Below are 13,587 nucleotides of genomic sequence, written 5' to 3' on the forward strand. Positions count from 1 at the left end.
ATTGATTTAGCCTATTATTACCACTGAGTTATTGCAGGAATACACAACAATCTAAAAGCCTGACTTCCTGCCTGGGAGCAAAGGAGTGAATGGAAGAAAGCTCCCTTCATTTTCCCACATTTCAGAGCAGACTCTCAAATCCCTGTGCATGCATGTACGCATGCACACACACACACACTCTTGGCTGGCTGAATGCACAGCTAATTATTTGCACATCAGATCCACAGCTTACACATACCCAGTGTAAAAGGCACTCTGGGATATCTAAGTAAGAGTAATCTGTCATCAGGAGATAGACTTTTTGGTTTGTTTTTCCAGTTATTTCCAGTTACTTACAAGTAGGAATCCCCAGAAGTATTGCAGACCACTAGAGAGCCCTGGTTAGCAAAGACTTCCTTTTAGCTACTTCACCATGTGCAGATAATCTGTATTTATTTAGTATGACTTCCATCTACATAAATCATGTGCCTTACTAGAGGAGAGCAGTAGCAAACCTTTTCTCACAGGAAAAAAAAAAAAAAGCCAGGCACACCATGGAAGAAAGAGGCACAGTCATGCCACAAGCCAGCCCAAAGCTCTGATGTAACACAGCTCTGGCCAGCTGTTAGTGGGAGGTTAGTTCTCCATCCCAGTTACCTCCACACTTTTCCTTTCCAGCAGCTCTCACCACTGTGCCATTAGACGTAGTTGTTGACTATGATGGTAATTACAGTGTCCTGTGCTGTAATCTGTAATGGATTATGAAATTGCATATTTGCTGAAAATGTCTGGAAGCCTTGATTGTACTGTGGCCTAGTCACAAAATACCTGTGAACTTCCCTACTCCCCAAAAGTAAGGTCTTACTCACTTACATTGAAGCTGTTATGGGAAAACGGTACATCTGTACCAATATGGGCCCTTCTACAGTCTAGTGTTAGGATTTATATACAGAGGGTTAATATATCCTTGATGTAAAGAGCACACTAAGAAATTTTAAAATGAGAATGTATTAAAAGAAAAGAAAAAGGAAACAAACAAAAAAAAAGAGATACATGACATTGCTGGTCATTGCCAGAATAAATTTACAGCAGTCTCAGGTATGTGTAAATTGAGGAAAAAAAGGCTTTCTCCCTGCCTTCAGTTGTAAGGCTACAACTATAGCCAAAAATGAAGGAAATGATAAAACAGGAATATGTTCTCATTTATTTACAGCACAGATCCATGTGTGACTTAGGAAGAACTTGAGCTTTGTTGGGTAGGTGGAAGCTCTGGATCCGTTACAGACTATGGGAGAAGTCTGAATAACTGTAGGTGGGATCCTAAAACTTCTAATGCTCTGATGGCATTACATGCAAGACACAAGTCTGTCTTGCACATGCAATGCACAAGTGATGCATCAACAGTTGACAGCTAATCCTTGGATGCCTCAATTTAACTGGAATTCATTACCTTGAGGCAGATGCTTAAGTAAAAGGCACACCCAGGAACGGGGACTTAAGCGTGAAACCTCCACAGTGATATGAGGAGTGTGCTGTGCAAACGGAACAATTGGAAATACTGAAGAGACATCAAAAATTCATTGGAGTGAGGGTGGAAGTAGCTCTTTGGAGCGACGATGAAGTATCTCACGATGTGTAGTCTTGGTCAGCAGTGTTTGAGTCCTGCCCACAGAGGAGTGAGAAGCGGCCCTACAGAGCAGTGTTTCGCGCCAGCATTTGAAGACTATTCCACCCCTGGCCTAGTGCGGGCTCTCTCGCAGCGTTGCTGAGGCTGGGTCTGACCAGCAGCGGCAGCACAGGGGGTGCAGTGGTGGCCGCTGCGGAGTGGGAGGTGGGGTGGGCACAGCCCGGCCGCCGCCGGCGCGGTAACGCTGACACCTCGTGGCCGCCGGATCCGCGCAGGGGAGTCATCGTCCGGAATAAACGACACTGCATTTTGGGAAAGGTCAGGAGACTCGCCTCTTGTCTGCACAGGGATTTGGGCGGCGACCTGGCCTCTAAAGTATTTTGCATTCTCTCCAGAGTGTAGACAGCAGGCAGACACTTCCCGCACTGGGGAATGCCGGAATTATCCTGGCATGTCTTATAGCAAACAGCGTTATCTCATCGTCCCACAGCAGCCGTCTAGGAGAGAAAGGTATCTGTAAATCTAAAATGTCCATGTAGTTCACATGCTGTAGTTTCTTGGAAATTCGTGCAGTTAACCAAAGTGCCATTTAGCAGTCCTCGCCTTCACCGCCAGTTCCCTTCTGCATAACACCTGATGATGACAAAGGCAGAGCTGGATGTTTCCCTGCTTACTTGGCAGCAAGGCTGAAAGCTAGGGTGAAGTTATGGTGTAACTAAGGTTACTTCAGTGAAGCTGTCTTTGCTGTCACAAAGAGTATCTTGCTCCTGTGATGGAGGATTGAGTCTTACGGAAACTCATAACTTGATGTGACCTGATGTTATTTCAGCTTTGGCGTTGTCCTCTACAAAGGCTTTACACCAATTGCCTTAGCAAAGGGTGTTTAAATTGCAGCTGACAGCAGCTGTGCAAACACAGGTCATGATTTGGAGAAGATCACGCAGGAGCCAATGAAGTGAATGTCAGCTCATGGAGCAAGCTGAGATAAATCTGCCAAGGAACACCTTCATTAGATGCTCACGTACACACATGGGCCCACACAGAGGAATACATGCAAGTACTTGATATAAATGTTCTCATGCTTATTCATTCAGTAAAACCTTAATCCATGCTTGTTCCAGAAAGTCGAGGACTCAGCCACGAACAGATCTATGAACTCAACAGAAAAATATCAGGTGTTGTTTTATATCCTCAGGGCAAAATATCAATAATTCCGAAGGCAAGACATGCATCTCCAAGGCATTTCTGAACAAGAAATAATATTATCATTAACAGAACACTGTAAGATTAACTTTTGTGTTGCTGTTAACCACAAGTTCATTTATGCATAAATATATAAAACTGAGAGGTATCCTTACATTTTCAAAATTGTCCTGGCAACTTCCTGTAAAGTTCCTCTCACAGATGAATTTGTCCCTGTGTATTTCTGGGAGAGAAAAAAAAAATGTTGCTTCTCTGTATGCGTGAAATTGAAGTGGCTGGATTTTTACTGCAGACTCACATAATTATTACAGCATGTTATCAAAACACCTTCATGCATCAGCAGAGTTAAGAAAGTTTGTGCTCCAAACACAATACTCAAAATTTTACTGTCTGAATGTGAATCTCCAGGAAAGGGAGAGCAATTCTGCAAGCCCAAGTCTCCTGCATAAAGAGGCCATTATTTATTATTTGATAATCTGTAATGGAGGATTTGTGTCTTTAAAAACATTCATAGATCTACACATTTGAAAATGAAATCCCAGTAGTTGTACAAATATTTCAGTGGAGCCAATGTGCTGGACTTTCTTAATGAACACAATAATTCCATAAAAGACTAACTTTTAGGTGTATAAAATGTCTAAACACTTATTTGCCTCATACTGAAAGACCCTGTATTTTAAACAGAGGTAGGATACAACATCGTGAACTCTGAAACTTAGCCACTCTGGTCAAGTATAATCTACTTTACAGTCACTGTGTTGCATTATATTCCTCAAGGCAAATATACTCAAAATCCAGTATAATCTATGGGACTGTCAAGAAGAGCACTGTATGCTATTGCAGGCCTGAGATCATTTTCCACAAATTATTCCCTGCCTCAAAACAGACAAGCAGAAGCAGTAAAGGGGCCTTATTTACTCAGGTGCAAGTACAGCACGTATACCAACACGTCTGGTGGTTGTTTCTTAGCATTTCAATTGCAATATGGGCAGGACAGACGGCAATGTCATCCATTCACAGAAACATGAGGCAAAAAAGAAAGGTCTATAGTGTTGTGAGTGTCATGCCATCATATTGGTTCACGATAAGGTACGGCGTTCACTACAGTAACAAAAATAGTTAATGTTCTCTCTCTTTTTTTTTTTTGTCTTGCAGGGCTGGAAATAGTTGGTGGTGGATCCCTGTAGTTGCACCCATGCTGGGAGGTGTACTTGGAGCAATGACCTATATGGTTTTTATTGAAATCCATCACTCAGATACTGAGCCAGGAGAAGAAAATGATGTGTATGATAAATACGAACTGACCAATATGGAGTAAGAAGTGAAGACTTTTTGCACTCATTTTATTGTGCAGTTTATACACAAATGAGTATTTGACCCATTTTATAAACCCTCAATTTAAAATTCACATTTCAAAGGAGAAAATCTACATAGAAGACAAGTTCAAAACTGACCATTGGGCTGATTAGTTAGGGTTAGGTGATCGGTTGGACTTAACGATCTTGGAGGTCTCTTCCAGCCTGGTTGATTCTGTTATTCTGTGATTCTGATCACATTCAAAACTGGGAACTTGGGGGGTGGAATGTGTAAATAGTTGGATTTTTTCATACAGCTTTCAGATTGAGTTATCTCCTAGACAAAAGTGTAGTGAGATGATGCACTGACCTGCTAATTCAATGCATATGATCTTATTTGTGTTGCCTAGTTAACTAAAGATAAATGAGATGTTGTCACTTCATGCTTCAATGCTGAATTAATGTGTAAGAACATCACTTAAGAAAACTAATTATTTTTGAAAACTACAAACAATATCCAAATTGCCTAAATATTAATTGAAGTAGTTTTAAAGCTTACTAAGTTGGAGGCACTAATTGAACAACAAGGAATCAACTCATCAGTAATGGTGTTTAATAACTGAGGATATGATCATAAAGGGTATGATCACAAACTGTGTGATGTAAGATCAACAGCAAAAAGACAGGGGTCTGCTTCTGCACAGGTTCTTCATTGAACAGCATCCTGTTACTTTTAAACTAATTCCCTGACTTTGATAGTAACCAATATTAAAAGCCTAACACAGAATATTAACCTATGTTTTTGTACTTTTCTGGATAAAATTGATTCCTATGAAGACTGGCCAGGAACAGAGGTTTATGCTGTACCAAAATCAGCACAAGGTCCATGTCTGTAAAAGGTTTACAATGACCTTGTGCTTCTAATCTACCTGAGGGGATTTAATCTGGTTCATGGGAGTAATTTTATATTTTGGTAGCAGTAATTAAAATTATAAAATGGTCTTAGATCTAGATCTGCATTCCCCAAGGAAGGCCAGCTCCACTTTAGAGTGCTGAAGCGTGGGCTCCCTGTCACAAAATATAAGTGGTTGGACATACATCGCTTCCTAAATATCCATCCTTGAAAAGTGAAGGTTTTTTTTCTGATTAACCATTGTGAATTGAATGTATCTGATTAAATCAAAGTTAATTTCTACTATGTGCATTTATATACATACATACATATATATATTTGTATGTATGTATACACACACACATGTGGTTATTGGTGGTGATCATGAATAAGTAGACATCCTGCTCAGTGATCCTCCTGAGCAAACTTGGCAAAACTTCAGGGTCTCAGTTCAATGTACTCATTTTAGGCTGTCCTTCCCTGTGGGTTCTTAAAACTCTGAACTCTAGAATTTCACACTGGTTTTCTGCTTTCTTTCTGGAAGGGGGGAGCCCTTCATGTTGCCAGTAGTTGCCTGTGGTAAGGCATCCACAAAAGCAGTTTTGAAAATGCCGTTACCAGAATCTGTCAGCATTTGGGCAGATCAGGCTTATGTCACTGCATGTCTTTATTATGCTTCCTGGTATGCCATGTTGAATTGATGGCAGCAAAGGGACAGGATAAGCAGGTCAAGCAAAGCTTAGCTTGCTGCAGGTAATGCTATATACTCAAGGGAGTAACATTCCAATTTTAATTATGTTTTTGAATAAAACTTACAGCACTAATGAACTCAGGCTGCCCAGAGACCATATAAACCCTCTGCAAAATGCTCATTTGATTCAGCATTTCTCTGTTGTGAGTTAAAACCAAAGTAGCTATGCTCATTCACATCTGACTGCCTCATATTATGATCTGGATAACTGCAATAGCAAAAAATGGGGTTTACAGAATCAGTCCACAATCTGAGCAGAGGAAAATCAAGAGTACAATGTAGAAATTATTCCTAGCTGCAGAATTTTCATATATTGGCAGCACAAACTAGTTCATCTGTCCTATATAGTGATAAATTGCACTATGTAAACCAAACAGGTGTGGGAAAGCAACTACAGACTGAGTCTTTTGCTGTCCCTTGTAATGAGTGCTGCCTCCCATCCCTTGGTGACACTTGGCAGGAGCACTCCTAAGTGGTTGCCAACCATCTGTGTCTACAGAGGGATTACATAAGTAGGAACAGTCAGAAGTCTGCTCTCAGGTCTGAAAGGCACTTTGCCACCTACACCAATATGTAGCATGATTTCATGTGTGGAAAATAAAAGAACAAACAGCTAATTAACCAGAAATAACCAATTTTATCCAAAATGCAGGCTATCGCTTGCTGTGCTAGAATTTGGCATAATCAATAGTGGAATACAGGTGAGGAATGAAAAAGGGATGGTTTATTTATAGAATCTACTGAATGATTGGCCGACACTTGATGTGCATCTGTGGATCAGCCAAAGTAAGTGAAGTTGTGCACAACAGGTTCTGCCTGTAAATCAACACAAAATCTTGATTCTCCTACTTATGCCATTCCTATGTGTTGAATTACTGTACAAATGATATTTACTTGTCCAAAGTTTCAGCATGCACATTGCAAGCTGTGACATAGTAGTGTGATAGCACAGCAACATAAAAAATATTCTCACAACTTGTTTACAGTTCTGTGCTTGCTTAAATAACTTCCTTTTAAACAAACAAGATGTTAGACACCTGTCTCAGATTTGACATGATTTATGTTTATAAGAATGAATGTGCTTTAAGGACTAAGCTGAGTCTTAACTACAGAACTATGACCAGTGTCTCCATAATACAGTGGGAACAACAGCAGCAGTCACATCATGACATCATGATCTGTTTTGTGCATAACAAAACCAGCATTTTTCCTTTGCATAAACTATGCAATTTTCTATTATCAGCTGATATTCAGTGGTCACATTCTCAATGAATTAATAGAATATGGTTGGCAACAATCAACAGTTTTTCCAGCTGTAAGACCTTCTGGTTAATGAATTAGTAGTTATCAGGCTTGATCATTTTGATGTTGAAAAATAAATAATTTTCAGAGCATTGCTCAACTTTCAGTCTGTGTTTGGTTTGGTTGTTTTTTTTCGGCAATGTGTTTGTTCTTTAGAGCTAAACTTAGTATGGAACAAATCTGGAGAGTGATCCTGCAAAGAGTACTGGGTTCAAGGCTGTCATTCCATGGAAGCCAGTAGAATTATTTACAGCAGAAGGCAATACAGGCAAGGACGAATACTCAGATAATTGACCTTGGAATATAATGGAAACTGTACTTGTAGTTTTGACTGTGGGTCTGGATGAATGTCTTGTGGTTCAAAATAAATGCAGTCAATCCATAATAAATGCATTTCAGTGCTATTTTTACATTTATAAAAAATTATCTCCCCTCTGGCACCTAAGGACATATTAAGAAATAAATAGCTGCCTATTATGACCTACAATGTTTTATAGCCTTGTGCTGGAAGAACACATTGACTTACAAGCTGTATTCCCAGAGCATAGACCCTGTGGCAGATTTTGTGGGTTTGAAGCAGTGCCAAAGCAGAGAAATGCTGATAGATCAGTAATGGATGGTGAGGAGCCACCAAGGCAACAATGAGAAGGCCAGACGCCTCACCTCTGGCCCTTCTCTTGGTCCTGTCTGCAGTCTGCCTAAGGACACTTTCTGCCACTGTTTTCCCACTGATCTAATGATAACCTAGGTAGGACTCGATGATCTTTGAGGTCTCTTCCAACCTTAGTGATACTGTGATACTGTGATACTATGAATCAGGATATTTTGCTTAAGTTCCTCTTCAGAGATTGCTTTTAAGGCAGGCATATCTCACATCAGATTTGGATTACAGTGCTTAAAAAAATGCCCCAAGATAATTTATCTATCTTGTTATCCACAGATTTGTAACAGGGCCATGCTTTGCTAATTTAATTTAAAAAGTACCTGAAGATCTGATCAGGAGGGGAGGGATGGAGTTGTGAAGGGGAGACAAAAATATTAGGAGCTTCAAATCTTCTTAGGAAGCCACAAAGGCAAGAAACCTCAACATTTGAGTTGCAGCAGGCATATTTTCCTTCATCCATCCTCATGACTCTTGCCTTCCCGTCAGGATTTCTGATATCCTTTTCAACTTCCTGACAGTACTATATGCTGTACTCTATAGGGTACATCTCCAGAGAGTTAAATACAGCATGCTTTTCTCTATTGCTTGTCAATCGTAGAATATTCTCATGAGAGCAAACTGAAGTTCGCCTCACATGCTTGTTTCTTGGCAGTTGCTTGCATTCCCCACCCCCCTTCACACTAAATAACTTCCAGTAGCAGCTGCTCTTCTTTTATTTATTATAATTGCTATTGTGCAACAGATTACCTCTTCCAATAATACAAAACAGCACAAGATGATCCACCAAAAAAGAAAAGAAAAAAACCCAACCAAAAAACCCCTAAAAACACTGTTCACATTATTTGGTTCAGAATTTGATTATCTTTGCATTTACAATTTGTTAAAAAAACTGTTTAGCATTATTGTACTGTAAGCATTAGTGGCTTTCTGCTTATTTGCACATTTCAATGGCATATAGTATGAAGCTATGCATGATGCATTTGCAGCATTTCTCTCTATCTGCTGAACATAATTTCATTGAAAAGGTGTCACTAATATGGGGAATATTACAGCAATGATCAAGCTTTCTGGCCAGATGACCCAGTTAGGTCCTTTTCCATGACATGCAAGGACAGAGCAACACAGTCCATCTTAGACCTGCCCAGGGACTGAGCAGTCTGTTTCAAATTATTAGAACTCAGGCTTTCCTTTCACACTTCAAACCATCCAGAAATCAAAAAATAAGGATCCTGCTACGTGCTGCACTGACAAATAAAGCAGTAATAAAGAAAAGGGAACCTTTCAAGAGTTGGTAAACTAAAGCAATTTCTTTTGGCAAGAGGTCAACAAAAAGCCTGACTGATAAATGCTTCCTTGCTTTGGAACACAGTGTATATTTTACTGGGGAACACTGACATAAAGAGACAACAGTACAAGTAACACCATCAGAGTACTGTCTTTAGGTTCTCCTATCAGAAAATTCACACTGTCTTTGATCCAAATTCTAGCATTTCTGTATCACTAAGAAGACCAGTTTGGGCACATTAATACTATTATTTCCTCAGCATCAGGCACACCGTGAGGAATAATAGTACTTTGTTTCACTGCACAGCCCCTCTGAGGAAGCCTTGACTGCCTTCCAGTTAGCAACAAGGCTGTGAATGAAAAAGAACAAAGCAAACAATAAGACTTGAAAAGTCAGCATCTGAATAGAAAGAAATTAACAAAACCAGAACTGAACATATGCAACACTTGGCAAATCTCAGGGAAAAAAAAAAAAAAAGGCTGGGGGGGGGGAACACAGCAGTAACTCTCCTGAATTAATTCCCAGCCCTGTCAACTCTGTTGCAGCCCCTCACAAGAGATTTCAGTTTTGGTTGTGTCAGAAAATCTTGTGATTCTCAAGCAATTCTGCTAGTTGAGTGGCACATTACACATGGAAGAGCTCAATCCCAAAAAATCATTTGCAGCGGCCTCTTCTTCTGTCCAAATTTCACTTGAGCAGTGCATTATATTGACTCTCAAACTCAGCACACAGACAGTTGTTAAGTTTGTGGTTAAGGTGCACGTACATTGCAGCTTTTGCTTTGCCTGACTATGCTGGCAGGTACTGTACAATTTGTTAAACTTTAAATCAATATAACTAGGCTGGTAAAAGCTATCTGAAGTATTATAAGCTATTCCACACAAATAGCAGGGAAAAAAAAAGTAGCCAAGTGATAGCACCTAAATTCTCCCCTGGTTACTAATTGCTGTTGCTGCTGTGCTGTTTTTCTACACAAACATGTTGGACTGCATTATGCTGAAAGTGTTTCAGTCAAGTAGAGAAATGCTTGGTGAAAGCCAAGATGAATAGTCTTCAGAAGAAAGTAAATAAAAGAGATTGAGTATAAAGACTGTACCTGCATCTGGCATCTGAAGATTTCACAGGGTGGAAATGTGGAGAATGCCTTAGAAGAATAATAAAGATTAACAGTTCAGCAGCAGATGCAGAGTGCTCTGCTAAGACACTGTTCACGCCTGTTGCTTTATGTTTCCAATTAACTTGATTTTGGAGCAATGGATGCAGTCCAAAGATTTACATAACTAACAAGTATAGTGAAAATTACAGATTTCCTGGGTTGGGTTTTGTTTTTTTTTTTTAACTGAACAGTCACCAGATGCATTTGCAATAAAGGCTGAAATAAAAGTCTTCTGCTTAAAGCAGTGAAACCAGTTACTTATCTAAAAGGAATACTTCCCAAAAGATCATGATGGCTTGTAACTATTCAACATGGCCAAAATTTTAAATACTTTTAGCCAGATCAATCCCTGTGGTGCATTCATCAACCACTGCTATGAAAATATGGTTAATAGGTTCCCCAAGGAATATACCTGAAGAAGGTATCCCTTACTTATTTAGCCGTCGAGCACTCAGTGCTTTTTACTTACAAATCTTACAACGATCCCCAGTGATTGGAAAGCTCTGACTAAATGGGAAAGCAGACACAGAAATAAACTGAGCTGGTAAATGTCATGCTTGTTGGAGCATAAGCAAGAGCATGGCCTGGCAGAGGGACACAATCTGTGTGGTTGTGCTATCACACAAGAACAAAGTGAAAACTGTTTCTCTCAACAAGACTTTGGACAGTAAAGGTAGGGATGAATTTTCATGAAGATAGAACAACTAGTTGGGTATAAGTGGGCACTATGGAGATTCATCTTTCCCTTCATATGGGAAATCACCTGGGTTTTAGCAGTTCATTCACTGCCTTCAAAGAATTTCCCAACAATTTTCTAGAGCTTCCCCATCTACACTCTAAAAATCCTGACACTTTCCAGGAATTCACTTGGTACTTTCTAGGAATGTCCTGCCTGTTTTCTAGGAATTTTCCCTATGCTTTCTTCAAGCTCTCACAGAGTGCTTTCCAGAGATGCTCATGATTCTTTCTAATACATCTCCACTCAATTTCGGGTTTTGGTGTTTTTTTCTCTTTTCTAGAAAATCCCCTGTTCTTTTATAGAAACCTTTATATCCTTTCTTAAATTCATCATCAGAGAGCAGTAAGAGAAGGGCTGCTTGCTGAGCAACTAGAGCACAGACAGGACAGCAATCCATGGCACCTGCTTGAGGCAAACAGCCATCATCAGATAAATACAAGCTAGCAAGGCATGTACAAAGACAACTGCAGGAAATCAAAATCAGTCAGTATGCAAGACAAGCAGAGAACAGGGCTTGAAACAGGCTCACCTACTCAATGTAGCTCACGTAGGCACATTTCAAGGAAAAAAAGTACTGCCATTGAATAATGTCTACCTTCAGTGCTCTGTGAAATAACCTAATTAGAATCTCTCTGTTCCCTTTCAAATGACAAATTGCTATAGATTTTTAACATGAGGATTTCTGAAATGTTCATTTTCCATTTATAATCCATTATAGAATTTATTTTATGATGGGATGTAGGCAAACTGTTTCCTCTTCCTTCTGAAAATGCATGAGAAGTTATTCTCATAGAAAACCATTTCATCATAAACTTAATTTAAAGGTCTGGTTTCTTGGATCGTACATTAGCTTCACATTTCACCCACCCTACAATATTTAAATCATACCCTACAGCTTGTTTTCATCATTCCTGTTTACTCCACATTGCAGAAAATAGTTGTTAAATTTCAACTACAGGATTCTTGTAGTTGCTCAGCTTTAAAGTTGCTTAGTGAAAGTACCAGAAATAGTTTTCATTACTCCAGGTGTGTTACTCAGTTTCTTTGCTAATTATAGACAGCTGGCCAGCCATGGCATGTCAATATACCTCTCAGTGCCCTTGGATTCATAGAAAGTCCAAGTTAATGTCTAGTGAAGAATACATTTTAAGTTGTGTCTTCACATTTTATGTATATCCTCATTGTGTAATGAAATATGAGATGTACTATATTAAAAAAGCACATTTTTCTAAATGCTTAATGTTTCATATTGAAAAAGTGGGGACCAGCAAGTATTTAGCACATACACAGACAGCAGAACAAACTTTCCTACACATCCTTTTTCAGCTGCTACACAAGCTATTCAAATATTGCACGTATTGTTTTTATTGCTCTGTGTTGAGCATTCCTCACTACAAAATTACTGCAGAATAAAGGTAAAGACAAAATTATATTGTGGTAGGACTACTTTTTGGTAGGAAATTAAAATATAATTCAGACTTTGTGCTATGGCCAAAATCATTCTGTTTAATATATCTGCACATTCTCTTTCCATGTTTGATAACATAACAAGCTCCTGATTTAAAGACCCTTGAAATCAACAGAAACATTCCTATCCATTTCAAATTAAATGTTTCAATTTGAATTACAGAGATGGAGTAAGGAAATCTGATATAGTGTTGCCTTCTGTAGATTGTTAGTGCAGCCAGTGGCAGGTGCTACTTACTACCCCATGGCTGACATGGAGGTGACCTTCTCCTACTGCAAATAAGTACTTTCTTTTTTTGAAGAGTCAAGGTACCTTTTATTTGCTCTCCCTGTTTGTTCTGTAATGCACATAGAGGGTGGGAGATGAAGGGGTTTTTGTAGGCATTCAGAGCTATAGTGGTCTAAAAATTTGTTCCATACACATGACTCCATTCACTTCAATAAAACTGCACACACAGAATGCACAAACTGAGCCTTTAGCTCAGTTAATATAAAATTAACTTCTCCACAATAGCAATTACAACACTGTGATCAGTAATGAGATGGTTTGTTTGGATTTGCCTCACATCAGCTATTCAGCATTTTAGCATAAAGCTGCTCTAACAACGGCAAGAGAAAGAACTGAGGCAGACATTGTGTAGGAATGACAGCACACTTTAAAACCATGGTAAATCTGCTGGTCCTCCCTTCCCTGTATTCCAGCAGCTGCTAACAAGCACACTGTGATGCAGCACTGGCCCTCATGAACAGTAGGTAAGCAGCAGCTGCTCATTCTGAGTTCCTCCACAGTGACAGCAAAAGGTGTGACAACGGAAAATGCCATCTAACTTTTATGTCAGTCAGCTGTTTTGGTTACTTTAATAGCAGTGGTGGCACAGATCATGTAAGCCTTCTGGGAAGTCAAGTGACTCAACTGGCTAAGCTGTGCAAAAGCCTTTTGATTCCCAAGTTGCTCACCAGAAAGCTGGTGTGTGCTGCTGCCAGAGCTCCTACCAACAACATACCAATCATTTGTGCTGCATATTACCTTCATCATGGTGTAGAATGAGAGTTTCAGAGGACCCCAGAGAGCTACTGAATTGATCTCTTCTACTGACTCAGCTTTTCATGTAAGTGAGCTGATGCCACCAAAAATTAAGAGAACTCGAGTATTGACCCTCAGTATCAGTTAACATAAATTGAAATGTGACTAGCTTATTAAGAGACGACTGACGTGACAGCCTGAAT

At 39.5% G+C, this 13,587-nt stretch overlaps 1 protein-coding gene and 1 long non-coding RNA gene across 6 annotated transcripts in view; one reads left to right on the top strand and one right to left on the bottom strand.

The window, feature by feature from the left end:
* Nucleotides 1-7,442, top strand: part of AQP9 (aquaporin 9) — a 28,516-nt gene extending 21,074 nt beyond the window's left edge. For 4 of the 5 annotated variants that reach the window (XM_068143926.1, XM_068143930.1, XM_068143931.1 and 1 more), the window contains exon 6: nucleotides 3,965-7,442. In XM_068143926.1, coding sequence (XP_068000027.1) covers nucleotides 3,965-4,127 — 163 coding nt within the window. In that variant the 3' untranslated portion in view covers nucleotides 4,128-7,442. Of the gene's footprint in view, nucleotides 1-1,435; nucleotides 3,934-3,964 lie in introns of those variants that run through there. The other variant, XM_068143927.1, reaches the window with a different exon arrangement.
* Nucleotides 1-13,587, bottom strand: part of LOC137443841 (uncharacterized) — a 52,245-nt gene that overhangs the window by 31,177 nt on the left and 7,481 nt on the right. The window lies entirely within an intron of this gene.

Source organism: Melanerpes formicivorus, unplaced genomic scaffold (genome assembly GCF_026170545.1).
Source record: "Melanerpes formicivorus ecotype bairdi unplaced genomic scaffold, bMelFor1.0.p_v2 SCAF_10, whole genome shotgun sequence".
NCBI lineage: Eukaryota > Metazoa > Chordata > Aves > Piciformes > Picidae > Melanerpes > Melanerpes formicivorus.